This window comes from Branchiostoma lanceolatum, chromosome 13, assembly GCF_035083965.1.
Source record: "Branchiostoma lanceolatum isolate klBraLanc5 chromosome 13, klBraLanc5.hap2, whole genome shotgun sequence".
Lineage (NCBI taxonomy): Eukaryota > Metazoa > Chordata > Leptocardii > Amphioxiformes > Branchiostomatidae > Branchiostoma > Branchiostoma lanceolatum.
Window position 1 is genome coordinate 1,086,626 of NC_089734.1, and position 27,505 is coordinate 1,114,130.

Below are 27,505 nucleotides of genomic sequence, written 5' to 3' on the forward strand. Positions count from 1 at the left end.
GATACCTAAGATAGCAAATAATTAACTATAATTCTAGGAAGGCTCTTCTGCGATGGCAAAAGCGCAATATTAAACACTCACCAAGAAGCTTACTTCAAGAAGAGTCAAACGACTGACTGAAAGCTTGTTTGTGAGTGCTATTATATTGCTGGTTTGTTGTTGCAGGGCTCGAAATAGTGGGTGCATGTGCACCTATGAGCACCCAAAATTGGAGCTGTGCACCTTATTTTTGACTGTGGGTGCACCAGTGCACCTAGATATTTTTGTAGGCTATAGGCTATGGGTACTATTGTACACTTAGTATACAGAATATTCTACCAGAAAAAGTAATATAACCTTTTTATTTTTTTATATTTGGCGTATCTTACTACCTGGATGTCTAACTTTCATCAAGATATAACCTTTTGTTGTACTTTATTTGATGTATCACTTGTTTGGGATTTTAAGGTTAATTCTAAGTTCTTGAGAGCGTTAAACACTGTAATTATATTTTGCTGACATTCAACTTTATTCTATGTAGTGCACCCCAAATTCTTTCTGTGCACCTAATTTTTTGGGTTGGGTGCACCAGTGCACCTACTTCCAAAAATGAATTTCGAGCCCTGTGTTATATTGTTAAATGTGCCCCGGAAGATTAGCCCCCTCAAGGGGCTAAAGCACAATTAGAATTAACCATAAATATGTTCAGACATAATGTGTCAAACTTTTACTCAGAAACGAACAATGTTGGTAGTGTATGTACACAGTGTTATACATATCTATCATCTTCTGTTCCTTTACATACTGTTGCCTAACATTTCCTGTACAATAAACTATTAATTTTGAACCACTGATGATGTCATCATTCATTCTATTATAGCATAAACGTAAAAGAAATTAAAACTATGCAGTAATATTAATCATCATAAAACGAACTTGCCAAAATTATCTGCATAACTTGTGGAGGTTGTTGGAGGACTTTATGATAAATAGACTTCTTGAAATATTAGTTGTAATTGAATAAAAACATATTTCATAATTCCTATCGTGCGCAATTGGTACACATTCATCTCCAACTAGATATGTATCATGTCATGTAATTGAAATCAGAGTAATGTAATTGAAAGTTTGCTGCAATTCCGTCTGGCAGACGTACTTTGTCCATAGGGTAACCAGGCAAGAATTGATGCCTACATATCTGTATCCGGGTCAGGGGGTGCTGACTTCCGGTCATTGTCCTGAGCAGACACAACCTTCCATTTCGTTCGCTCAGGTGTTTTTTAATGGCGTTTATGCGGTTCTGGAGAGAAACAGGTAAATTTGAATTAAATATTAGATAAGAGGAAGGTTTTAGAGCATTGATAACAATAATGGTACATGTATGTAGCGCCCACATAGGCGTGGATCTGCGTTTTTACTGTATACCCACACCGCCCGGAAATTATTTATTTGATGTTTGATGTTTACTTCTGGCGCACCTTTATATTCTCTTCTGTTGTTTTTATACCTTGATTTTTCGCTTCTTCTGCAGTCATCTCGGTGTTTTCCCACTGTAAAAAATGTTGCAGGTCTTGGAGAGATGGTGGTTTAGCCGTGATGATGTATTGATTAAGGAATGACTTGTGGGAGGGGGGCGGACGACTAAAATAATACTAATTGTACTTGAACTTAAGGTAGCAGAACACAGTTTTTTCGCCTATGGAGATTTACATGGACCCCAATGTGAGAAGGTTTGACGCCTCAAAATTTATAGCAGGGTGCACAATGAAATTACAGCCATCGAATATGTTTGACTTCAGGGTACAATAGGGTAGAAGGCTGCCTGCCTTAGCCTGAGACCTCATCCCCCCCCCTACTTTGCCCCTCCCCCCTACTTTGCCCCTCGCGGGGTTATCTGGGGGTTAAACAAGTTGAAGTTGAAGTTGAACCTACCAAATAGACCTGTCCTACTTCACCGAAGAATCTTCAGGGTAAATATGTGATAATGAGCTTAAGTTTGCCGAGCAAAGTTTGCCGGCTCGTTCTCTTTAAAAAGCCACTTTGATTTGACTCCTGGCAGAGGTCATCTTCCTGCAGCCAGAGGTCATCTTCCTGCAGCCAGAGGTCATCTTCCTGCAGCCAGAGTTCTCTGTTAGCAATAAAACTGTAACAGTGGGGGTTCAAGCGCCTCAAACTGACCAGTCTAACTGGTCGCGACCTTTTAGCCTAGTGGTTAAGGCGTGCGTGCCTGTGATCTGGCCTCTGGTTTCGGCGTGGGTTCGAATCTCTGTTGGGATCACTTGTTTCTACTCGCTCCTTGATTTGTTTCAAAACAAAGGGAATGTTAAATATTGGAATATTTAAAATCAGCACAATAAATAGATACATACAAGCAGGTTTTAAAAATATGGATACTAGCATCTTAATCAAAACCTTAAGGGAAGCTTCGAATTCAGAAAAGTTACATGTTAAGTACACGAACCATGTGCGGGATTGCACTTCTATAGCGTTCAGTTCTACAATGTTGTAGAAATTGTATATTGTTGTACCATAAATATGTAATGATATATGTTGATATGTTGATAGAGTTATTAGGACTCAAATGACTGTGTATCTCTGTTATATTGTATCTGACCCTTACCTCTTCCCTCATGACCTCAATGAAAAGCGGCTTGCGTGTCGATTTGAGCTTATCATGAATAAACAAAGGTTCAAACAAAACAAACAAACAAACTAGGCATGTCCAGATTGTTCGCAAGAGCGGGTCTGACGGCGGCTATAATGTTCGCTCTTGTAGGTGGTAGGAGGTGCCGATATTGCTCAGACACCATGAGGGATTCGGCAAACTTTAGAGTCAGATTTGAGCGTCTGGAGTGCAGGGATGGCAGGCCGAGGTGTGCGCAGGCTTCAGTGTAGCAGGTGTAGTCTCGTCCTAGGATGATGCGTACCGCCCTGCGCTTGATTCTTTCAATCTTGTTGTTCAGCTTTGTTGTCCAGGGCTCGAAATAGTGGGTGCATGTGCACCCAGTGCACCCAAAATTGGAGCTGTGCACCCAATTTTTGACTGTGGGTGCACTGGTGCACCTAAATATTTTTTGTAGCCAATAGGGTAAATGTTGTATTGTACACTAGTATACAGAATATTCTTGAAATGTAAATATAAAAAACAGCATGATAACTTTTTGCTGTACTTTATTTAATGAAATATTTGTTTGAAATTTTGAAGTTAGCTATAGAATTACAGATTGAAGTTCTAAGAAAGGCAGCAGCGTTAAACTTGTAATTATGTTCTGAAGAACATTCAACTTTATTTTATCTGGTGCACCCAAAATTCTTTCTGTGCACCCAAGTTTTTGACTTGGGTGCACCCGTGCACCTACGGTATTCCCAAAGATGAATTTCGAGCCCTGTTGTCAGACCTGGGCGCCAGACAGGGGTTGCGTACTCAGTCATGGGTCGAATGCTTGCCATCGTTATAATTAGCAATTGAACATATTTGGTGTAAGCTATAATGTGGCGGGTGTGCATGGGGAAAACATAACAAGGATGGTATTTCTGTTACAGCAGCCTCTCTTCATGGGAACTACTGGGTAAACATGACATACATGTACTTCTACTTTGTGTCATGTTTACGAATTCTTGCCATACGTTGTACCATGTGCAATTGTCGTGCAATAAAGTTCTTCTTCATGACAGAATACTACTAATACTAATACTACTGTAAATGCAGAAATATTTGCGGGGATTTGATATCGCAGTAGGGGAAAAATGGATTGTTTGCGGTGGTTTTGAGTTTACGTTTAAAACAATAGGAGAGCTACAGTCACACGATGGAAAAGCTGTCAGTGGTGGTTTTATGTTCATGGTTTAACAGTGCACTTTTAACCATGAACATAAAACCACTGGGAACATTTCTGCATTTTCAGTACTTACACTTATAGTTTTTCCAAATGATGTTGTGTACTGTAATTCGTTGCCTACAACAGAAATATCAGACTTTATCCCATATATACTCACTGAACTCTTTTGTGATTGTTACAGACCTGCTGCAGTCATGGACGATGTAACCGTGAAGATAGAAGTCAACAGGGATGATGAAGACTCCAGTGTACCACAGACCCCCATGCAGACCCACACCGGTGTTACTGTGAAGATAGAAGTCAACAGTGAGGATGGAGACCTGAGCCCATGTGGGGAGGGGGGCGCATCCTTCAGTGTACCACAGATCCCCATGCAGACCCAGACTAAGGAGAAACCCTCCATGCAAACCCATACTGCGGTGGAACCCCCCATGCAGACCCACCTTGGCAAGGAACCCTCTATGCAGACCCACATTGGTCAGGTGCCCTACATGGAAACTCACAATGGCGAGGAATTCTACATGGAAACTCACACTGTTGAAAGACCCTGCATGGAAACTAAAGGTGAAGCGAAACCATACATGCAAACCCACACAGCTGAGGAACCATGGATAGAAACTCACACTGGTGAGGAACCACTGATAGAAAAGCCTTATGTGTGCGGAAGATGCAACAAGGACTTTACTCAGCTGGATTTTCTAAAGAACCACATGGAAACCCACACACAAACCCACAAAGAAGCTCACAGTAGTACTGGTGAGGAACCCTATGTGGAAACTCACATTGGTGAGGAACCCTATGTGGAAACTCACACTGGTGAGGAACCCTATGTGGAAACTCACACTGGTGAGGAACCCTATGTGGAAACTCACACTGGTGAGGAAACCTATGAGGAAACTCACACTGGTGAGGAGACCTATGTGGAAACTCACTCTGGTGAGGAACCCTATGTGGAAACTCACACTGGTGAGGAAACCTATGAGGAAACTCACACTGGTGAGGAACCCTATGTGGAAACTCACACTGGTGAGGAAACCTATGAGGAAACTCACACTGGTGAGGAACCCTGTGTGGAAACTCACACTGAAGAGAAACCATACCAGTGTGATCAGTGTGGCAAGTGCTTTAGTTTTGACAGGAACCTTCGGAGACACAAGTTGCTTCACACAGTTGAGAAACTCTACATTTGTGGGGTGTGCAACAAGAAGTTCGCCCGACCAGGTTATCTAAAAACCCACATGACAACTCACACTGGAGAGAAACCACACCAGTGTAAGGAGTGCAGCAAGTCCTTCCGTTGTTCAACTACCCTTAGGAGTCATATGGTAAATCACAGGGTTAAGAAACCCTACAAGTGTGAGGAGTGCAGCAACACGTTTAGTTTACCGCAAGGCCTAAAGAGACACATGCGGACTCACACTGGAGAGAACCCCCACAAATGTGAGGAGTGCGGCAAGTCCTTTAGTTCTGTTGCCTTTCTTAAGAGACATAAGGTGATTCACACAGGTGAGAAACCCTACAAGTGTGAGGAGTGCAGCAATACATTTACTTTACCACAAGGCCTTAAGAGACACATGCGGACTCACACCGGTGAGAAACCCCACAAATGTGAGAAGTGCGGCAGGCAGTTCAGTCAGCTGGGTACTCTGAAGACTCACATGTTGACTCACACTGGTGAGAAACCCTACGGTTGTGGAGAGTGCGGCAAGCAGTTCACCCGACTTCATCGTCTAAAGGCGCACATGATAACTCACACTGGAGAAACGTCCTTACTTCAGACTCAAATTGGAGAGGAACCCAGCATGGAAACTCACACTGGTGAGGAACCCTACATAGAAACTCACACTGGCGAGGAACCCACCATGCAAACTCACACTGGTGGGAAACCCTACGTATGTGGCAGTTGTCGTGAAGCCTTTGCCCAACTGGAGGATTTAAACAACCATATGAGAACTCACACTAGTGTAGGATCTTACCAGTGCGAGGAGTGTGGCATGAGCTTTACCCATTATTTTGATAGAACTAGGCACATGAAGACTCACACTGGTGAGAAACCCTACAGTTGTGAAGTGTGTGGCAAGCAGTTCCACGCACCCAGTCATTTCAAAATCCACATGCGCACTCACACTGGTGAGAAACCCTACAGTTGTGAGGTTTGTGGCAAGCGATTCGACCGAAGCGATAATTTAAAAGGCCACATGAAAACTCACACTGGTGAGAAACCCTGCAAATCTGAGATTTGCAGCAAGTGTTTTAGAGACCAGAGTGATCTTAAGAAACACATGATGATTCACACCGGTGAGAAACCATTCAGTTGTGATGAGTGTGGCAAGGAGTATGGTAGATTATCTAGCCTAAAAGTCCACATGCGCACTCACACTGGGGAAAAAGCCTTTGAATGTGAGGCTTGCAGCATGTGTTTTAGTGAAGGTACTACTCTCAAGAAGCACATGAAAATTCACACTGGTAAGAAAGCTAACAAATGTTAGATTTGTGGCATATGTTTTAGTGAACGTGGCGATCTTGAGAGACACAAGTTAACTCACACTGTTAACTCATACTGGTGAGAAGTGTGGTGAGCAGTTTAACCGACGCAGAAATGTGAGAATCCACATGGAAACTCACACTGGTGAGAAACCCTACATGGAAACTCACACTGGGGAAAAACCCTTAATGGACACATACCTCAGGCATTCTGTTGTTACCTGTACAGCAACAGAGGTTCATATTTTAGACATCTTGTGTTTCGATACAATCGGAAAATAGCAAATATCTTCTTAACAAACTTTATTTAGATAAACAAAAGATACAAAACAAACATGAAAATACAGGTGTGCAATATTACACCGAGAAAAAGTACAATCGGTCTAACAAAATAATGTATAAAGGTTCCCACTTTTGTTGTGCTTACATACTTTGTTTTCAATTGTTGCAATATTTTTCTCTAATCTGTGTACGTTCTTAACAAAGACAATAAATTTATGTAGATTAAATGACTCAGTTTATATATATATATATATATATGTGTGTGTTTATATAAATTATATATTTATTTATTAGAGACCAGTAGATGATGATGATATATTTTACCTAATAGGATGATAACATTTGAATTGACTTCGGTGTTTCGCCTGATAAGAAAATCCCCCAATAATACATTCAATGGGTCATTAATATCTAGGATAGCAAATAATTAACTATAATTCTATGAAGGCTCTTCTGTGATGGTAAAAGTTTTACAAGTTAGTTCCGAACGCAATATAAAACACCAAGAAGCTGACTTCAAGAAGAGTCAAACGACTGACTTTATATATTGCTAATATGTTGTTGTATTGTTGAATGTGTCCCCGGAAGATTAGTCCCCTCAAGGGGCGAAATCACCATTAAAATAAACCATGAATATGTTCAGACATAATGTGTCAAACTTTTACTCAGAAACGAACTATGTTGTTAGTGTATGTACATAGTGTTGTATATAAATATTTATCATCTTCTGTTCCTTTACTTACTGTTGCCTAACATTTCCTGTTCAATAAACTATTAATTTTGAACCACTGATGATGTCATCATTCATTTTATTATGATATAAACGTAAAAGAAATTAAAACTATGAAGTCACGTAAATCATCATAAAAAGAACGTGCCAAAAAATTATCTGCATAACTTGGCTTCATGATAAAAAGACTTCTTGAAATATTAGTTGTCATTGAATAAAAACATATTTCATAATTCCTATCGTGCGAAATTGGTACACATTCATCTCCAGCCTAAATATGCCCCACGTCATGTAATTAAAATGAGAGTATGTAATTCAAACTTTGCTGCAATTCCGTCTGGCAGACATACTTTGTCTATAGGGTAACCAGGCAAGAATTGATGCCTACATATCTGTGTCCGGGTCAAGGGGTGCTGACTTCCGGTCATTGTCCTGAGCAGACACAACCTTCCATTTCGTTCGCTCAGGTGTTTTTTAATGACGTTTATGCGGTTCTGGAGAGAAACAGGTAAATTTAAATTAAATATTAGATAAGAGGAAGGTTTTAGAGCATTGATAACAATACTAGTACATGTATGTAGCGCCCACATAGCCGTGGATCTGCGTTTTTACTGCACCCACACCGCCCGGAAATTATTTACTTCGGGCGCACCTTAAATCCTCTTCTGTTGTTTTTATACCTTGATTTTTCGATTCTTCTGCAGTCTTTTCGGTGTTTTTCCACTGCAAAAAAAGTTTGCAGGGCTAGGGGAGCTGGTGGTTTAGTCGTGATGATGTTTTGATTAAGGAATGACTTGTGGGAGGGGGGCGGACGATTAAAATACTAATTGTACTTGAACGTAAGGTAGCAGAACACAGTTTTTCGCCTATGGAGATTTACATGGTTAAGGACCCCAATGTGAGAAGGTTCGACGCCTCAATTAAACTGTAACAGTGGGGGTTCAAGCGCCTCAAACTGACCAGTCTAACTGGTCGCGACCTTTTAGCCTAGTGGTTAAGGCGTGCGTGCCTGTGATCTGGGCTGCCGGTTTCGGTGTGGGTTCGAATCTCTGTTGGGATCACTTGTTTCTACTCGCTCCTTTGATTTGTTTCAAAACAAAGGGAATGTTAAATATTGGAATATTTAAAATCAGCACAATAAATAGATACATGCAAGCGGGTTTTAAAAATATGGATACTAGCATCTTAATCAAAACCTTCGAATTCAGAAAAGTTACGTGTTAAGTACACGCACCATGTGCGGGATTGCGCTAGTTCTATAGCGTTCTGTTCTACACTTTGGCATGTCCAGATTGTTCGCAGACCGGGTCTGACGGTGGCTAATGTTCGCTCTTGTAGGCGGTAGGAGGTGTCGATATTGATCAGACACCATGAGGGATTTGGCAAACTTAAGAGTCAGAGTCGAACGTCTGGAGTGCAGGGATGGCAGGCCGAGGTGTGCGCAGGCTTCAGTGTAGCAGGTGTAGTCTCGTCCTAGGATGATGCGTACCGCCCTGCGCTGGATTCTTTCAATCTTGTTGTTCAGCTCTGTTGTCAGTCCTGGGTGCCAGACAGGGGCTGCGTACTCAGTCATGGGTCGAATGCTTGCCATCGTTATAATTAGCTAGTAAATACTACTGTAAATGCAGAAATATTTGCAGGGATTCAACATCGCGTCAGTAGGGGAAAAATGGATTGTTTGTGGAGGTTTTGAGTTTACGTTTAGATCAATAGTAGCGCTACAGTCACACAATGGAATGGCTGTCCGTGGTGGTTTTATGTTCACGGTTTTTACGGAGAAATTTTAACCGTGAACATAAACCCACTGCGAACATTTCTGCATTTACAGTACTTCAACTTATAGTTTTTCCAAATGATGTTGTGTACTGTAATTCGTTGGCTACAATATCAGACTTTATTGCGAGATTTCCACACTAAACTCTTTGTGATTGTAACAGACCTGCTGCAGTCATGGCTGATGTAACCGTGAAGATAGAAGTCACCAGTGATGATGAAGACTCCAGTGTACCACAGACCCACATGCAGACCCACACCAATGTTACCGTGAAGACAGAAGTCAGCAGTGAGGATGGAGACCTGAGCCCATGTGGGGAGGGGGGCATATCCTCCAGTGCACCACAGAGCCCCATGCAGACCCACACTAAGGGGAAACCCTTCATGCAGACCCACACTGGGGAGGAACCCTCCATGCAAATCCATACTGGGGTGGAACCCTCCATGCAGACCCACATTGGCAAGGAACCCTCCTTGCAGACCCACACTGGTGAGGAACCCCCCATGCAGACCCACACTGGTGACAAAGCTTCCTTGGAAACTCACACTGGTGAGGAACTACAGATGAAAGTTAAGAAGCCCTACGTATGTGGCAGGTGCAACAAGGAATTTACTCTTTTAGGTTCTCTGAAAAACCACATGCACACCCACGATGAGGAAGAACGCTACAAGTGTGAGGAGTGTGGCAAGTGCTTTCGCCTTCCGTGCCGCTTCAAGTATCACATGATGACTCACACGGGTGAGAAACTCAAGACGTACACTTGTAAGGAGTGCGGCAAGCAGTTTAGCAGGTCGGATAGCCTGAATGTCCACATGCGGACTCACACGGGTGAGAGACCCTACAACTGTGAGATTTGTAGTAAGTCTTTTCGAGGATGTGGTGATCTAAAGAGACACATGATGATTCACACTGGTGAGAAACCCTACAGTTGTGGGGAGTGCAGTATGAAGTTCACCCGACCCAACTATCTAAAATCCCACATGCAGACTCACACTGGAGAGAAACCGCACCAGTGTAAGGAGTGTAGCAAGACCTTTCACCGTGCTTGCCATCTCAAAAGACACATGCTGACTCACTCAGGTGAGAAACCCAATAGGTGTGAGGAGTGTGGCAAGACGTTTAGCTTACCAGATGCCCTTAAGATCCACATGCGGACTCACACGGGAGAGAAACCCTACAAGTGCAAGAACTGCAGCAGATGCTTTAGTGTAAGCAGTGATCTGAAGAGACACATGCTAACTCACACTGGTGAGAAGCCCTACAGGTGTGGGGAGTGCAGCATGCAATTCACCCGACCCAATTATCTAAAGGCCCACATGCAAACTCACACAGGTGACCTGCAGACTCACACAGGGGAAAAATCCTTCATGGAAACTCACGCTGGTGAGGAACTCACACTGGAAACTCACACTGGTGAGGAACCCAACATACAAACTCACACAGGTGAGAAACCCTACATGGAAACTCACACTGGTGAGGGACCAAACACGGAAACTCACACTGGTGAGAAACCAGACATTCAAACTAACACCAGTGAGAAACCCTACCAATGCGGCAGATGCGGTGAGGAGTTTGATCAACTGGCAGGTCTGGACAACCATGTGCAAACTCACACTACAGATGAACTCTATGTGAAAACCCATACTGGTGAGGAGGAACGCAGCATAGAAACTCACACTGGAGACAAACACAACATGGAAACTCACACTGGTGAGGAACCCTACATGGAAACTCACACTGGTGAGGAACCCAACATGGAAACTCACACTGGAGACAAACACAACATGAAAACCCACACTGATGAGGAAGCCTACATGCAAACTCACACTGGTGAGGAACCCTACATGGAAACTCACACTGGAGACAAACACAACATGAAAACTCACACTGGTGAGAAACCTTACGTATGTGGCAGGTGCGGTAAAGCGTTTACTAAACTGGGGTGTTTAAACAACCACATGAGAAATCACGCTTGTATGGAGTCTTACAAGTGTGAGGAGTGTGGCAGGAGCTTCAACCATTCTTATTATCTAACTAGACACATGCGGACTCACACTGGTGAGAAACCCTACATGTGTGAGGAGTGCGGTAATACGTTTACTCTATCAGTTACCCTTAAGAAACACATGATGATTCACACTGGTGAGAAACCCTACACTTGTGAGGAGTGCGGCAAGCGTTTTAGTAGATCATATAGCCTAACAAACCACATGCGGACTCACACTGGTGAGAAACCTTACAAATGCGAGACTTGCAGCCGGTGTTTTAGTGAACGGGGTGATCTCAAGAGACACAAGTTGACTCACACTGGTGAGAAACCCTACAGTTGTGGGGAGTGCGGCAAGCAGTTTAACCGACGCAGTAATGTAAAAATCCACATGAAAACTCACGCTAATGAGAAAGCCTACATGCAGACTCACATTGGTGAGAAACTCTACAAATGTGACATTTCCAGTAGCTGCTTCAGTGGAGATGATGGGAAACCCTACAGTTCTGGAGAGGGCAGCAAGCAGTTCAATGGACCCTGACCCAGTCACCTGAGGTCTACATAAAAACTCACACTGGGGAGAAATCCTTCCTGTAGACTCACACTGGTGAGAAAACGTGCATACTAACTCACCCTGGTGAGAAACCCAACAAACTCACGCTGGTGAGAAACCCTTCATGCAAACTCACGCTGGTGAGAAACCCTTCCTATTGACTCGCGATGGTGAGGAACCCAGCATACAAACTCACACTGGAGAGAAACCCAACATGCAAACTCACACCTCAGACATTGCACCATTGAATTTTGCAGCTCTATAGTGTACATAAATGAGACGTTAGTTCTGTCATTTACCAGTAAACCTGCAATTTCGATGTTCATGTTTCATTTATGTCCATAGTTTTGCTATGCTGTATGTAACAATTGTACTACGATTAAAGCTCACCCATAAGTTAAGTTGTCATACTGTTTTTTTCTTAGTCAGACGTTCCTTTTTTTGTTTTTGCTACATGTACAGGTACTTTCTCTGTAGTGAAATTCAATTTTAATTTTTTTCTATATGTCAGCCACTGTTTTTGAATGGGGTTGAAATGAAAATGAAAATGTTATTGAATGGGGTTAGTGAACCTATTTGATACCCATACATTTTCTTCAAATTAAAATGCTTTAAACCATTTGTGATGGTGTATCATTGGGGACAATCGTAACATACTAATAAGTAACAAATGGTGTATAGGTGACATAAACAAATCATGTGTATTTGAAGTAAACTCCACATGGTCATTTGAAAAACAAATACATGTTTATATGTTCACTGATGATCGCTATAGTATGTAGATGTGCATGTACAGTTCTAAAAACGTATGCCTCATGCCAGAAAATTCAAATTATCAGACCACTTTGTTGCGACGTCGTCTGCCAGACATGCACTGTTTTTGGGGTAATCAGGTAGTACTTGATGACCTGTGTATTTGACTGTTTCCGGGTCATTGTCTGTAAACTTCCGGTCATTGTCGAAAACAGACGCGCGGGGAGCCGTTTCGGCGCTTCAGGAAGTTCAGGTGTTTGTGAGGACGTTTCTCTGGTTCCGGGCTGATACAGGTGAAACAAATTGATGTTTTTGCTAACAAGGAAGTTTTGAAGTATTGATAAGAATAATAGTAACTGTATTTACTAATTTAGCGCCTACATAGCCGTGAAAGTACTGGTGCGTTTTTTTGCAGTACCGGCAGCGTACCGACGCGACCTGTTTCTCTGTTATGTTTCTTTTAAAAAACAATACCTTACCTGAAGCACTTTCGGTCTTACACTGATGCCGAAAAAATGTGTACGAGTATTCAATTAGAAACATGGAAATCTAGAGGTGATTTTTGGGAGGGTAAGTGGAAAGTCTAACTATACTAAAGTACGGTACAGTACAAACATGTACGAAGGCCCATATATACAAAGTTCTCATGGACTGTCTACTGAAGTTACTTCTTTTTAATGTAGTCTTGTTGGTGTTGCATGAGATTATTAGGTTAGGAGATCAGTCACAAAATAAGCACATGTTGGTAAAAATTTTTATCGGTACATCACAGGTACTTCATGATTCGGATTTTTGGACCTGTACCTAATAATTTTTAGGGTACACAGCACTAGTACTCGCAGTGAATATGAGTACATTGTACTTATGGGCCTTCGTATATACTGTACCTACCAATACAGGTACAGGTCTTTCCACTTACCCACTTTAAGGGCGAGGTTACGAAATTCCCGAAGTGATTGACTCTTCGTCACACTTCTGTCCACGTCACACGACATAGTAAGCGTTTGGTATCAGAGGGCCGACCGAAAGGAAATAGTCGCCAACATTTGCGTACGACTGACATATTGTTATAATATTGTGGATCAAAATGCTATGGTATGATTCCCAGGCCACATCTGATATTCACATATTGTGCCAGGGTTAAAGAATGAAACTCTGTTGTCATGGTTACAGACCTGCTGCAGTCATGGTCGGTGTCACCGTTAAGACAGAAGTCAACAGTGATGATGAAGACTCCAGTGTACCACAGACCCCCATGCAGACCCACACCGGTGTTACCGTGAAGACAGAAGTCAGCAGTGAAGATGGAGATCTGAGCCCACGTGGGGAGGGGCGCGCATCCTTCAGTGTACATCAGAGCCCCATACAGACCCACACTGGTGAGGGGCCCAACATACAGACCCACACTGGTGACGAACCCCCCATGCCGACCCACACTGGGAAGGAATCCCCCATGCAGACCCCCACTGGAGAAAAACCGTACCAGTGTAAGGAGTGCAGCAAGTCCTTTCGTCGAACTGATCACCTTAAGAGACACATGGTGACTCACACTGGTGAGAAACCCTACAAGTGTGAGGAGTGTGACAAGGCATTTAGTTTACCAGAGGGCCTCAACAGACACAAGCACACTCACACTGGGGACAAACCCCATAAATGTGAGACTTGCGGTAGATGCTTTAGTTTCCGCGGTGATCTAAAGAAACACATGCGGACTCACACTGGTGAGAAACCCTACAAGTGTGGGGAGTGCGGTAGGCGGTTCAACCAAAGCAGTAGTCTGAAAGTCCACATTAAAACTCACACAGGTGAGAAACCCTACAGCTGTGGAGAGTGCGGCAAGCGATTCGACCGAAGCAGTAATTTAAAGAAGCACATGAAAACTCACTCTGGTGAGAAATCCTCCCTGCAGACTCACACAGAGGACCAACCCTACGTAGAAATTCACACTGGTGAGAAACCGTTCCAGTGTAAGCAGTGTAGGAAATGCTTTCGTCGTGTTGATCACGTTAAGAGACACATGCTGACTCACACTGGGGAGAAACCCTATAGATGTGAGGAGTGTGGCAAGATGTTTAGTTTATTAGGGGGACTAAAAATCCACATCCGCACTCACACCGGTGAGAAACCCTTTAAATGTGAGACATGTAGCAGAGGCTTTAGAGAGAGTAATGGTCTAAAGAAACACATGCGGACTCACATTGGTGAGAAACCATACAAGTGTGGGAAGTGCGGCAAGCGGTTCAACCACCTCAGTGATCTGAAAGTCCACATGAAAACTCACACTGGTGACAAACCCAGCATGGAAGCGCAGACTGATGGGGAACCCTCCGTGCAGACTCACACTGGTGAGGAACCAAACATGAAAAGTCACACTGGTGAGGAACCAAACATGGAAAGTCACACTGGTGAGGAACCCAACATGGAAACTCACACTGGTGAAGAACCAAACATGGAAAGTCACACTGGTGAGGAACCCAACTTGGAAACTCACACTGGTGAGGAACCCAACATGGAAACTCACACTGATGAGAAACCCTACATGGAAACTCACACTGGTGAGAAACCCTACATGGAAACTCACACTGCTGGGAAACCCAACATGCAGACAAATATTGGAGAGAAACCGTACCAGTGTAAGGAGTGTAGCAAGTCCTATCGTCGAGCTGCTCACCTTAAGAGACACATGCTGACTCACACTGGGGAGAAACCCTATAGTTGTGATGAGTGTGGCAAGATGTTTAGTTTGTCAGGTTGCCTCAACAGACACAAGCGGATTCACACTGTTGAGAAACCCTACAAATGCGAGAAGTGCAGCAGAGGTTTTCTGTGTTCCCGTGATCTCAGGAGACACATGCTTACTCACACAGGTGAGAAACCCTACAGCTGTGGAGAGTGTGGCAAGCGATTCAGAATACGCAGTAATTTAAAGAAACACATGAAAACTCACTCTCGTGAGAAATCCTCCCTGCAGACTCACACAGAGGACCAACCCTACGCAGAAATTCACACTGGTGAGAAACCGTTCCAGTGTAAGCAGTGTAGGAAATGCTTTCGTCGTGTTGATCACGTTAAGAGACACATGCTGACTCACACTGGGGAGAAACCCTATAGATGTGAGGAATGTGGCAAGATGTTTAGTTTATTAGGGGGACTAAAAATCCACATCCGCACTCACACCGGTGAGAAACCCTTTAAATGTGAGGCATGTAGCAGAGGCTTTAGAGAGAGAAATGGTCTAAAGAAACACATGCGGACTCACATTGGTGAGAAACCATACAAGTGTGGGAAGTGCGGCAAGCGGTTCAACCACCTCAGTGATCTGAAAGTCCACATGAAAACTCACACTGGTGACAAACCCAGCATGGAAGCGCAGACTGATGGGGAACCCTCCGTGCAGACTCACACTGGTGAGGAACCAAACATGGAAAGTCACACTGGTGAGGAACCCAACATGGAAAGTCACACTGGTGAGAAACCCTACATGGAAAGTCACACTGGTGAGGAGCCCAACATGGAAACTCACACTGGTGAAGAACCAAACATGGAAAGTCACACTGGTGAGGAACCCAACTTGGAAACTCACACTGGTGAGGAACCCAACATGGAAACTCACACTGATGAGAAACCCTACATGGAAACTCACACTGGTGAGAAACCCTACATGGAAACTCACACTGCTGGGAAACCCAACATGCAGACAAATATTGGAGAGAAACCGTACCAGTGTAAGGAGTGTAGCAAGTCCTATCGTCGAGCTGCTCACCTTAAGAGACACATGCTGACTCACACTGGGGAGAAACCCTATAGTTGTGATGAGTGTGGCAAGATGTTTAGTTTGTCAGGTTGCCTCAACAGACACAAGCGGATTCACACTGTTGAGAAACCCTACAAATGCGAGAAGTGCAGCAGAGGTTTTCTGTGTTCCCGTGATCTCAGGAGACACATGCTTACTCACACAGGTGAGAAACCCTACAGCTGTGGAGAGTGTGGCAAGCGATTCAGAATACGCAGTAATTTAAAGAAACACATGAAAACTCACTCTCGTGAGAAATCCTCCCTGCAGACTCACACAGAGGACCAACCCTACGCAGAAATTCACACTGGTGAGAAACCGTTCCAGTGTAAGCAGTGTAGGAAATGCTTTCGTCGTGTTGATCACGTTAAGAGACACATGCTGACTCACACTGGGGAGAAACCCTATAGATGTGAGGAATGTGGCAAGATGTTTAGTTTATTAGGGGGACTAAAAATCCACATCCGCACTCACACCGGTGAGAAACCCTTTAAATGTGAGGCATGTAGCAGAGGCTTTAGAGAGAGAAATGGTCTAAAGAAACACATGCGGACTCACATTGGTGAGAAACCATACAAGTGTGGGAAGTGCGGCAAGCGGTTCAACCACCTCAGTGATCTGAAAGTCCACATGAAAACTCACACTGGTGACAAACCCAGCATGGAAGCGCAGACTGATGGGGAACCCTCCGTGCAGACTCACACTGGTGAGGAACCAAACATGAAAAGTCACACTGGTGAAGAACCAAACATGGAAACTCACACTGGTGAGAAACCCTACATGGAAACTCTCACTGGTGAGGAACCCTACATGGAAACTCACACAGGTGAGAAACCCTACATGGAAACTCACACTAGTGAGAAACCCTACATGGAAACTCACACTAGTGAGAAACCCTACATGGAAACTCACACTGGTGAGGAGCCCCTAATGGAAACCCATACTGGAGACAAACACAACATGGAAAGTCACACTGGTGAGGAACCAAACATGGAAAGTCACACTGGTGAGGAACCAAACATGAAAACTCACACTGGTGAGAAACCCTACATGGAAACTCACACTGGTGAGAAACCCTACATGGAAACTCACACTGATGAGAAACCCTACATGGAAACTCACACAAGTGAGGAGCCCCTAATGGAAACCCACACTGGAGACAAACACAACATGGAAACTCACACTGGTGAGGAGCCCAACATGGAAACAAACACTGGTGAAAGACACTTGGTGGAAACTCACACTGCTGAGGAACCCTACACGCAGACAAATATTGGAGAGAAACCACACCAGTGTAAGGAGCGTAGCAAGTCCTATCGTCGAGCTGCTCACCTTAAAAGACACATGGTGACTCACTCTGTAGAGAAACCCTATAGGTGTGATGAGTGTGGCAAGATGTTTAGTTTGTCAGGTTGCCTCAACAGACACAAGCGGATTCACACTGGTGAGAAACCCTACAAATGTGAGAAGTGTGGCAAAGGTTTTCTGTGTCCCCGTGATCTCAGGAGACACATAATGATTCACACTGGTGAGAAACCCTACAGCTGTGGAGAGTGTGGCAAGCGATTCAGAATACGCAGTAATTTAAAGAAACACATGAAAACTCACTCTGGTGAGAAATCCTCCCTGCAGACTCACAGTGAGGACCAACCCTATGTAGAAATTCACACTGGTGAGAAACCGTTCCAGTGTAAGCAGTGTAGGAAATGCTTTCGTCGTGTTGATCACGTTAAGAGACACATGCTGACTCACACCGGTGAGAAACCCTTTAAATGTGAGACATGTAGCAGAGGCTTTAGAGAGAGTAATGGTCTAAAGAAACACATGCGGACTCACATTGGTGAGAAACCAAACAAGTGTGGGAAGTGCGGCAAGCAGTTCACCCGGCTGAGTCATCTGAAAGTCCACTTGGAAACTCACACTGGTGAGAAACCCTACAAGTGTGAGGAGTGTGGCAAACAGTTCAGTCAGCTAGGTAGTCTGAAGATACACATGTTTTGTCACACTGGAAAGAAACCCTACCAATGCGAGGAGTGTGGCAAACAGTTCTGTTCTAAGAGTTCTCTAAAGACGCACATGCATGTTCACACAGGTGAGAAACCTTACACCTGTGAAGAGTGCAGCAGGCAGTTCCGTCAACTGGGTAACCTCCGAACACACATGCGGATCCACACTGGGGAGAAACCCTACAAGTGTGAGGAGTGCGGCAAACAGTTCAATAGTTCAGATGGGCGAAAGATCCACATGCTAACTCACACTGGTGAAAAACCCTACATGTGTGACATGTGTGGAAAGCAGTTTAGTCGGCTTGGTCATCTAAACGCACATAGTTTGACTCACACTGGTGAGAAACCATACACTTGTGAGCAGTGCGGCAAGCAGTTTAGTAGATTTGATAGCCTAAAAATCCATGTACGCACTCACACTGGTGAGAAACCCTACCAATGCGAGACCTGCAGCAGATGCTTTACTGCAAGTGGTGATCTGAAGAAACACATGCGGACTCACGCAAAGAAAAACCAAAGAGCTTTGAGGTATGCAGCAGGCAGTTCAGTGGCCTGAGTAGTCGTGCCACACATGTGCAGACTCACACTGGAGAGAAACCAAAGCAGGGATGTGAAGAATGCAACAAACAATTCAGATGGTGGGCTTGTCTTATGAAACACAAACTCACAATGCCAACATTCTACAATGACTCTACAATACTAAGTATCAGACTGGAGACGTTGAGACATGGCTGTCAGCTACTGGACATTACTAGCTAAGGAAAGAAGTTGGACCGAATGGCTGTTGTCATGGATATGGACCGAACGGTTGTTGCCATGGTTACTGGGGTTGTGGAGTTTGATTGCATAATGTAGCAAGTGGCAGGACAGAGCTGTAGCGGCTGGGGAATGTGTTTGGTGTTAGAATAAACAGAGAAGTAGTCTGTTAGTTTAGGCATGATGATGATGATGATGAGTTTAATAATAAATGGTTTATTGGTCCGAAATTACCCATTCAATGTCAGCCAATGATGAATTGCTGCAGGGTTTACAATCACATAATACACAATACTACAGTTGATACATATTTGCACACTTGCACTTTATGTAACTGTAGCAAGAGTCTGGGCGGCTGCCATTCAGCGCCAGCAGGTGACCTCAATACGACCTTCCCCAACCGAAGTCAGGTACCCATTCCCACCTGGGTGGAGTGAGGAATATGTGTGACAGTGAGAACCATGTGAATGTTTACATCATGTATTTCACTGCAAGTGCATTAGTGTTATTGTATTTAGATGTGTATGTTGCTTAGTCTGATTTTTTACAAGGTTTTGTTGACATTTCTTTGTTAAAATCTGAGTGAAATGGTTGAAATCTGTATGACAGCCAATGTGTTCTGTTGATGGCAACTTCTGGTCCTGACTGACTGAATAGACAATCGTGTACTTTCTTTAAAGGAAAGCTACACAAAAAATTGAAAATACTTCTATGCTATGCTTGATTTATTTCAAAGTCAAATTCTTACTTCAAGTTGTTTCACATAAGTCCGTCATAGTTCTGGGATTTTCCACAGTTTGCAACGTATGCCGTGCTGACGCCTTCTCGCCTGATAATTGAATTATATGACGTCAGTGTTTCAAATTTTTCACCTGATGATTTAATTTTAGAACACAGACGTCATATAATTCAATTATCAGGTGAGAAGGCGTCAGCACGGCATAAGTTGCAAAGTATGACGGACTTATGTGAAACAACTTGAAATAAGAATTTGACTTTGAAATATATTAAGCATAACATAGAAGGATTTTCAGTTTTTTGTGTAGCTTTCCTTTAAAACATTCGTGATTAGTTTCATTAGTTCATTGAATCACTTGATTACAAAGTTTTGATGCAAAACTTTATTCAAGTGTATAAATTATATCGTTGATTGTGCATATAGATTTCTGTATTAGAGGGGGATACCAGTGTACTGTAATGTGAATAAACTCTCGGTTCTTGATACTCCATACAGTCTCTATACTATAGTTTCATATGATTAAGTAGCAAGCCCTCAAACATGAGAACATGCTTGGTAAATCATGGTCTTATGCACAAGGTGTAGATTCATATAAGGAAAATACAAAAAGAAAATCTTGATTTTTCTATGATAGCTTCATATCATACGTAATAACAACAAACATCTATTAAAAAGGGCAATCAGAGATGGCAAACTTGGCCCCTTTCACAAATCCTAGATTCAGAGACACGACCACTGACCATGAAACAGGCCCAAAACAAAGCTTCATTCCTCTACCCAATATCACTGGAGCAAGAAAATATCAAGAGGAAAATTGAGGGTGAAGGATTGTAATCTGATGTTATACAGACAAGGCAAGCTTTCCATGTAACAGATATGGGAAAAATTATAGTCAAGACTCAAGTTCAATGCCTTTCCAAAATTTCACTAGATTCTAAAGATCTTTTGATGTATCTAAGTATGATTTCAGGCACTTATAAAGTACTAAAAAAATGTGTCAAATATTTACATAAGTTCCCTTTCAAGTCCTTTTACTATGCGTACATACATAGCAACAGAAATACTGCTGGAAGCGAAGTAATCTTTCAGCTGACACCGTCTGGCAGACACACGCCGACTGACCTGGATAATCAGGCGGTACTTCTGGTGACCTGCAGAGCCGACTGTTTCCGGGTCATTGTGGGCCGCCATCTTGAATTTTCAGACGACGGCAGAAACTAGAGAAGGCGTCGAGTTTTCCCTCATTTAGAGGCTAGCGAGGACGTCTCTGCGGTTTTACTGCGTCTGTTCTGTTCTGCAAAGGTAAAGTTTAACATCTAATAGTGTCTATTTTTCATTAAGTAGTCATAATATTTGCTTCGATACCCCAAAATCAGGGGAAAGGGACTTAGGCCCCGGGCTATATACGGGTTCGCGGAAAAGGCAGGCTACCCTTTCTGGGCCCCCAGGCGTATGCATAGGGGTTTGGCCTGTTATGTAATTTCCTACAGGAAAATGTACATGCTAACCCATGAAATACGCCAACCCATATATGCGTGCACACTCAACATTTTAAGTGTGAGACATCTCTTTTGAATTTGATACTTGGCAAGCAAAGGTCCTACCATAATTTTGTACCCTTCTTCTTCCGGTACATTCTATAATTTTTGTATAAGCTAGTTCGGAGTTGCTACTACGCATGTGCAGTGTCAAAGGTGAAGGCCCCCGGCTTGGAAACAGTGCTCGTCTCGACATTTTCTTTATTTGCATAACAACGCCCCGACGGGTTTTGTTCACGTCTGGGGGGCCTTCACTTTTGACACTGCACATGCGTAGTAACAACTCCGAACTAGCTTATACTTGGAATTTGTTTCTAATGACTCAGTATTGTTTTTTCTTTCAGCATGCAATAAAGATATCGATGATTAGCTGTTGCCTTCCGTCCAACTCACCCTCAGCTGGGATTGCTATTGACCCAGTTTTACCTTTCCTAATTCACAGGAAAAGGCCTACCGACAATAGACTTTGGGCATTTTATGCGATTTTGCGACAGACAGGAAAATGGCATTTCAATTGGCCCATTCCAACTTCCCGCCAAACTTTACCTCCAATAAGACGCAATTTCTTTTCAGACATGCGCTCTCGGTTATTTTTCATACACAAACGTCAGAGCAAGTCGCCAGTTCTTGCCGGGGGAAGTTTGGTTGAGGATTGGTGGAAATGAAAATAACGGAAAGTAATGGTCGCTGTTTTTTGTTTACATGACATGTCCTAACTTTGAAATGATATATCATATAGAATAACTTCTCGACGTCTTACCCTGTAAGAATCATGTTGTAGGTACATTTCTCATAAAGACGATGGCGAAAAATGCAGGGGGGTAGGGCTTCGAGAAAAGCTCAGACACGTCCAAGAGTGCGAGCGTGAATGTCCATTACTGGTAATACATTACTAGTAGATTTGAAGTTCTGATGTGACCTCCGGAGATCACTGTTTCGCGAGTATTAAGTATTTGGATGCACTGTATTGATGTATATGTTTTGTGCACACCTTTATATGTATGTTAGTCGTAAACGTGCTTTGTGAAAATTTGTATTGAATTTCGTATCTTGAGTTACAACCCTTTATATAATAGCCTTCGGCTATTTTGGTAGCCCTTATTATACATTTTTACAACTATGTAATCAGGTTGGCACCCAGGCTAACCACAGGTTACTCTAAATGCAGAATTGTTCGCGATGCCGATAGTTTTGTTTTCGAGGTGAATGCGAAAAGCTGTCCCATTGTGTGACTGAAGCGCTACTATATTGTTTCAAACGCAAACTCGAAACCACATACATGTATATACTAGAACTAGTATCATTACCGTAAAATTAGATCCCCGCGAACATTTCTGCATTTACAGTACTACTTTGTCAACTAGCTCGGGTAAAGGTACAGGTCCAGACCTATACTTAAACTTCTGTACCAGTGCATGTACCTGTAATAATCTTGGTGCTATGTTTAGGTACACATGCCTTAGCCTGGAATCCAGACCTATTATAGCTGAGACTCGGGAGCTATAATAGGTCTGGATTCCAGGCCACATGCCTAGGCCTGTAACTTAGATTTGATGTTTGTCAGCTAGTACTTAAGTACTGTTACATTAAAATGAATGCACAAACAAATACAAACAAGAAATACGAGTACCAATGTACGTCTTTGATGAACCTTTCTAACATTTTTATGCTTCCTAGACATTTCCTTTAAATTTTTTGTGTGTGTATGTTTTGCAGGACTGCTTCCCAGGCGAGTTACCATGGCAACGGAAATCCGCATCAAAGTGGAAAAACTGGACCAGGATGAGGGGGAATGGGGTGGCTCCTGTTGTGATCCGAACAACCTTGTCCAAACTCACACAGGGGACAGACCCTACATGGAAACTCACACTGGAGACAGACCCTACATGGAAACTCACACTGGTGAGAAACACAACATGGAAACTCACAGTGGTGACAAACCATACATGGAAACTCACACTGGTGACAGACCCTACATGCAAACTCACACTGGTGAGAAACACCAGATGCAAATTCAAACTGGTGACCGATTGAACATGGCCACTCGTTTTGAGGATCAGCCCTACATGTGTGGCAAATGCAATATGAGGTTCAGTCAACTGGGCGATCTGGGTAGCCATGTGCAGACTCACATTTGTGAGGAAACATACCAACAAGCTCACACTGGTGAGAAACCCTCCATGCAGACTCACGCTGGTGAGAGATCCTACACTTTCAGCTGTGAGGAAGGCAGCAGGCAGTTCATCCAACAAGATCATCTCAAGACACGCGTTCAAGGTCACACTGGTGAAGAACCCAACATGCAGACTCACATTGGTGAAGAAGTTAACATGCAGACTCACACTGGTGAGAGACTCAACATCGAAACTCACACTGGTGAAGGAGTTAACATGCAGACTCACACAGGTGAAAAACCCAACATTGAAACTCACACTGGTGAGAAGCCCTACCCATGCAAGATGTGCTACAGAAGTTACAGCTACCCCCGTGGTCTAAGGAGACACATGCTAACTCACAATCTAGATGAAGAAGGCCAAACTCGCAAAGAAAAGAAACCCCCCATCTGTGGCGAGTGTGGCAAGCTGTTTCAGAAACCGTTTCAGCTTAGGGTGCACATGCGGATCCACACTGGGGAGAAACCCTACAGCTGTGAGGAATGCAGCAGGCAGTTCAGAACTGCGAGGGCTTTGAGGCGACACAAGCCGGTTCACGCTCGGGAGAAAGCCTACATGTGTCAAATATGTGGCAACAAGTTCGGTCGAGCTGATAATCTGAACACTCACATGAAAACTCACGACGGGGACATCATGTGTAGGGAGTGCGGCACGCCGTTCAGCAAACAGAGTCATCTTAAGAGACACATGCTGACTCACACTGGTGAGAAACCCTACGAGTGTGAGGAGTGTGGCAAACAGTACAGCCAGCTAAGTCATGTGAAGAGACACATGCTGACTCATACTGGTGAGAAACCCTACACTTGCGAGGAGTGCGGCAAGCAGTTTAGTCTAGCCGGTGATCTAAAGAGACACAAGTTAACCCACACTGGTGAGAAACCCTACAGCTGTAGGGATTGCGGCTGGAAGTTCATTCGGCTGGACAACCTTAGGAGCCACATGCGGACTCACACTGGTGAGAAACCAGGCACGAGTAGAGAGGGCATGGGGCAGCGTAGAGAGCTGGATAATGTAGAAAAGCAAACTCACAATGGTGAGGAAGTGAACATGAAAACTCACACTGGTGAGGAACCAGGTACAAGTGGAGAGGGCATGGAGCAGCATAAAGAGCTAGGTAATGTAGAGACACAAACTCACACTGGTGAGGAAGCCAACATGGAAACCCACAGTGGTGAGGAAGCTGACATGGAAACTCACACTGGTGAGAAACCCTACGTGGAAACTCACACCGATGGGGAAGCTGATATACAAACTCACACTGGTGAGGAAGCTGATATAGAAACTCACACTGGGGAGGAAGTTAAGATGGAGACTCAAACCGGTGAGAAACCCAACATGAAAACTCTCAATGGTGAGGAAGTTACCATCCAGCCTCACACTGGTGATAAACCCTACTCCTGTAAGATGTGCAGCAATAGTTATACCTATCTGCGAGGTCTAAGGAGACACATGTTAACTCACAATCTCGAGAAACAAGGCCAAACTCAGAAAGGTGAGAAAACCCACGTGTGTAAGGAGTGTGACAAGCAGTTTAATCAAGCGCACCAGCTGACAATCCACATGCGGACTCACACTGGGGAGAAACCCTACGGCTGTGAGGAGTGCGGCAAGCGGTTTAGAAATGCAAAAAGTTTCAAGAGGCACGTGCAAATTCACACTGGTGTGAGACCCCATGCATGTGGCGAGTGTGACAAGCGGTTTCACGAATCTGGTGAGCTAAAGAACCACATGCGGATTCACACTGGTGTGAAACCCTACATGTGTGAAAGGTGTGGCAAGAAGTTTCGTCGACGTCACCATCTTAAGGTCCACATGAGAACTCACACTGGTGAGAGGCCCCACATGTGTGAGGAGTGCGGCAAGGGGTTTCATGAGAAATGTGATCTAAACCAGCACATGCGCACTCACACTGGTGAGAAACCCTACATGTGTGAGGAGTGTGGCAAGCTGTTTCGTCAACAGGCGGGCTTAGACGTGCACAAGAAAACCCACACTGGTGAGAAACCGCACGTTTGTGTGGAGTGCGGCAAGCGGTGCATCCAACTGGCCCACCTACGGAGACACATGCTAACCCACACTGGTGAGAAACCCCACAAATGTGGACAATGTAGCAAACGCTGCAGAACTTCGGATGACTTAAAAAAGCACATGCAGACTCACACTGGGGAGAAACCCTACACTTGCGACGAGTGCAAGAGGAAGTTCAGTCACTCAAACGCTCTGAAGAGACATAAGATGATCCACAGTGGGGAGAGACCCTACAGCTGTAAGAGCTGTGGGAAGGGGTTTATTCGGTCGGATCATCTGAAGAATCACAAGCAGACGCACCCAGAATGCGGAGACGATTCAGACGAGTAGATGCACAACTTTCATGCACCAGTATTGTTACCATTTTTGAAAACATTTCAGGGATACTGCTAGGGGTGGATACCGGTTCGGCTTAATAAGGTCCAAGTTTAGGTCCAGAGATTTAGGTTCAGGTCCGGACCAGAACCTGGACCTGATCCTGTCCAGTTGATCTTTTGTTTTATTAGACCAATATTAAGCATAGAGAATTAATACTGACACGCACGACTGTAAAAGTTACTTGGTGAGAAGACTTTCAAGATAAACCAGTGTTTGATATTTGAATGTTACACTTATTTTAAATGCCTTTTTTGTCAGAGGGGAGACTTAAAACACTTTTTATCAAACAAAATAGAAAAATATATTTTAAATTTTGTACTTTGTTCAGGTTTTTTTGGACTCAGGTTTTTGGCTTTCAGGTTTTTGTACTCGGTTCTTGGATGTTATAAAGGTCCGACTCAGGTCCAGCGAACCGGTATCCACCCCTAGTTACTGCTGTTTTTAGTGATACATGTACTAGCAATATATGTCAAAACTAGCTAGTTAATACTTTGTACTATGAATAGTATGATACTATTTTAAGACATGAAATGCACATGTACTGGCAAAAATGAAGCCACTGTGTATGTGGGACACTTTTTATCTTTGATCAAGCAAACGTTTGATACTTTATATTAGATTCTGTAAATAACTTAATAATATAGCGGCAGGAAATTATAGCGTTTGGGGGAAAATGGAGTAGGTCACGGCACTTAATTTTAACGGTGGAAACAAACATTACTGGCTTAGATATTAGTGATCAAATGTTAGCGATGATGAAATTTTAGCTGTTGACTAGTGACAGTTAAATCAGCTAAAATTAAGTTACAGTTAACAAACCAAGAATTACAGTAAACTGTACAGTTTCTAGAGGGATGGGCACCATTGTTGTACATGTATTCATATATTCATTCATTCATACATTCATTCAGCCATGTTTCCAGTAGATCACTACTGTTTTTCAGGTAATACATAAAGCGATATTGCAGAACATTCAAGAATATGTGAAGTTACATAGAGGTGCAACATATTAACACAAAAACTAATGATCCAGATAATTACTAACCCTAAATTAAAGTCGATGGCTTGTAGTTGAGTACAGAATGGCCCTATCATGATTTTTGCCCTATCATGAAGTTCAGGATAGCAGATGGCAGAAAAGAAGAATTTTGTGCCTTTTTATTTCACTTACAGTTACAGAATGCAGTACATGGTATTTGGTAGCCTGTATTTACACAAGCTCTCGGCGGTTACAGGCCGGCTGGCCACTAGGAGCGCAATTCGTCTGGCTAGGTATTTGGCACCAAGAATACAACAGTTTAGAAGTGACCATACAATGTACAATGTATGGATTTTGTCCAAAGCAATGTGTTCTGAACTTACTACCACACCATTTTCTAAAAAACTTTCTGCAAACATGTGAGACAAAATTTGTTTTCTTTCTTAAATGTATATAAATCAATGATATAACATACGAAATAACTATTAATATAATACTCCTAGCAACTGTATATCTTATGATAACATTTTAGCATAACACATGCAATGACGGAAGAATTGAATAGCAACCTTGTATAGAAACAGTGTGCATATGAAAGTTATTTCAAAGATGTGTCATTGTATGTAACAACTGAAAACTATATCATAGTATATACAAGTTTTATATATCAATAAATAACCAATAAGCTATTACGAGGATTTGTTTGAATCAATCTTATGTCTATATGATCTTA

The 27,505-nt window shown here is 43.2% G+C and overlaps 2 protein-coding genes across 2 annotated transcripts; both read left to right on the forward strand.

The window, feature by feature from the left end:
- The first annotated feature begins 1,198 nt into the window (after window positions 1-1,198).
- LOC136447031 (zinc finger protein 91-like) lies at window positions 1,199-12,029 on the forward strand. Its single transcript, XM_066445701.1, has 4 exons — window positions 1,199-1,293; window positions 4,000-6,302; window positions 7,630-7,822; window positions 9,252-12,029. Exons 2-4 carry the CDS (start codon window positions 4,013-4,015, stop codon window positions 11,614-11,616), a joined length of 4,848 nt encoding a protein of 1,615 aa, XP_066301798.1. The 5' UTR covers window positions 1,199-1,293; window positions 4,000-4,012; the 3' UTR covers window positions 11,617-12,029.
- Window positions 12,030-12,577: 548 nt separating this feature from the next.
- LOC136447032 (zinc finger protein 236-like) lies at window positions 12,578-27,461 on the forward strand. Its single transcript, XM_066445702.1, has 4 exons — window positions 12,578-12,674; window positions 13,555-18,730; window positions 19,277-19,307; window positions 22,930-27,461. The coding sequence occupies exons 2-4, from the start codon at window positions 13,568-13,570 to the stop codon at window positions 25,743-25,745; spliced, it is 8,010 nt and encodes a 2,669-aa protein (XP_066301799.1). The 5' UTR covers window positions 12,578-12,674; window positions 13,555-13,567; the 3' UTR covers window positions 25,746-27,461.
- Window positions 27,462-27,505: the final 44 nt, after the last annotated feature.

Bases quoted from the DNA above. Each gene is read 5' to 3' on its own strand.
- LOC136447031 (XM_066445701.1), top strand. From the start codon at position 4,013: ATGGACGATGTAACCGTGAAGATAGAAGTCAACAGGGATGATGAAGAC. The intron at 6,303-7,629 runs GTTAGATTTGTG...AGAGTATGTAAT, and splicing joins TGGTAAGAAAGCTAACAAAT to TCAAACTTTGCTGCAATTCC. The intron at 7,823-9,251 runs GTAAATTTAAAT...TGATTGTAACAG, and splicing joins GCGGTTCTGGAGAGAAACAG to ACCTGCTGCAGTCATGGCTG.
- LOC136447032 (XM_066445702.1), top strand. From the start codon at position 13,568: ATGGTCGGTGTCACCGTTAAGACAGAAGTCAACAGTGATGATGAAGAC. The intron at 18,731-19,276 runs GCCTGAGTAGTC...ATGTAACTGTAG, and splicing joins ATGCAGCAGGCAGTTCAGTG to CAAGAGTCTGGGCGGCTGCC. The intron at 19,308-22,929 runs GCAGGTGACCTC...TATGTTTTGCAG, and splicing joins GCGGCTGCCATTCAGCGCCA to GACTGCTTCCCAGGCGAGTT.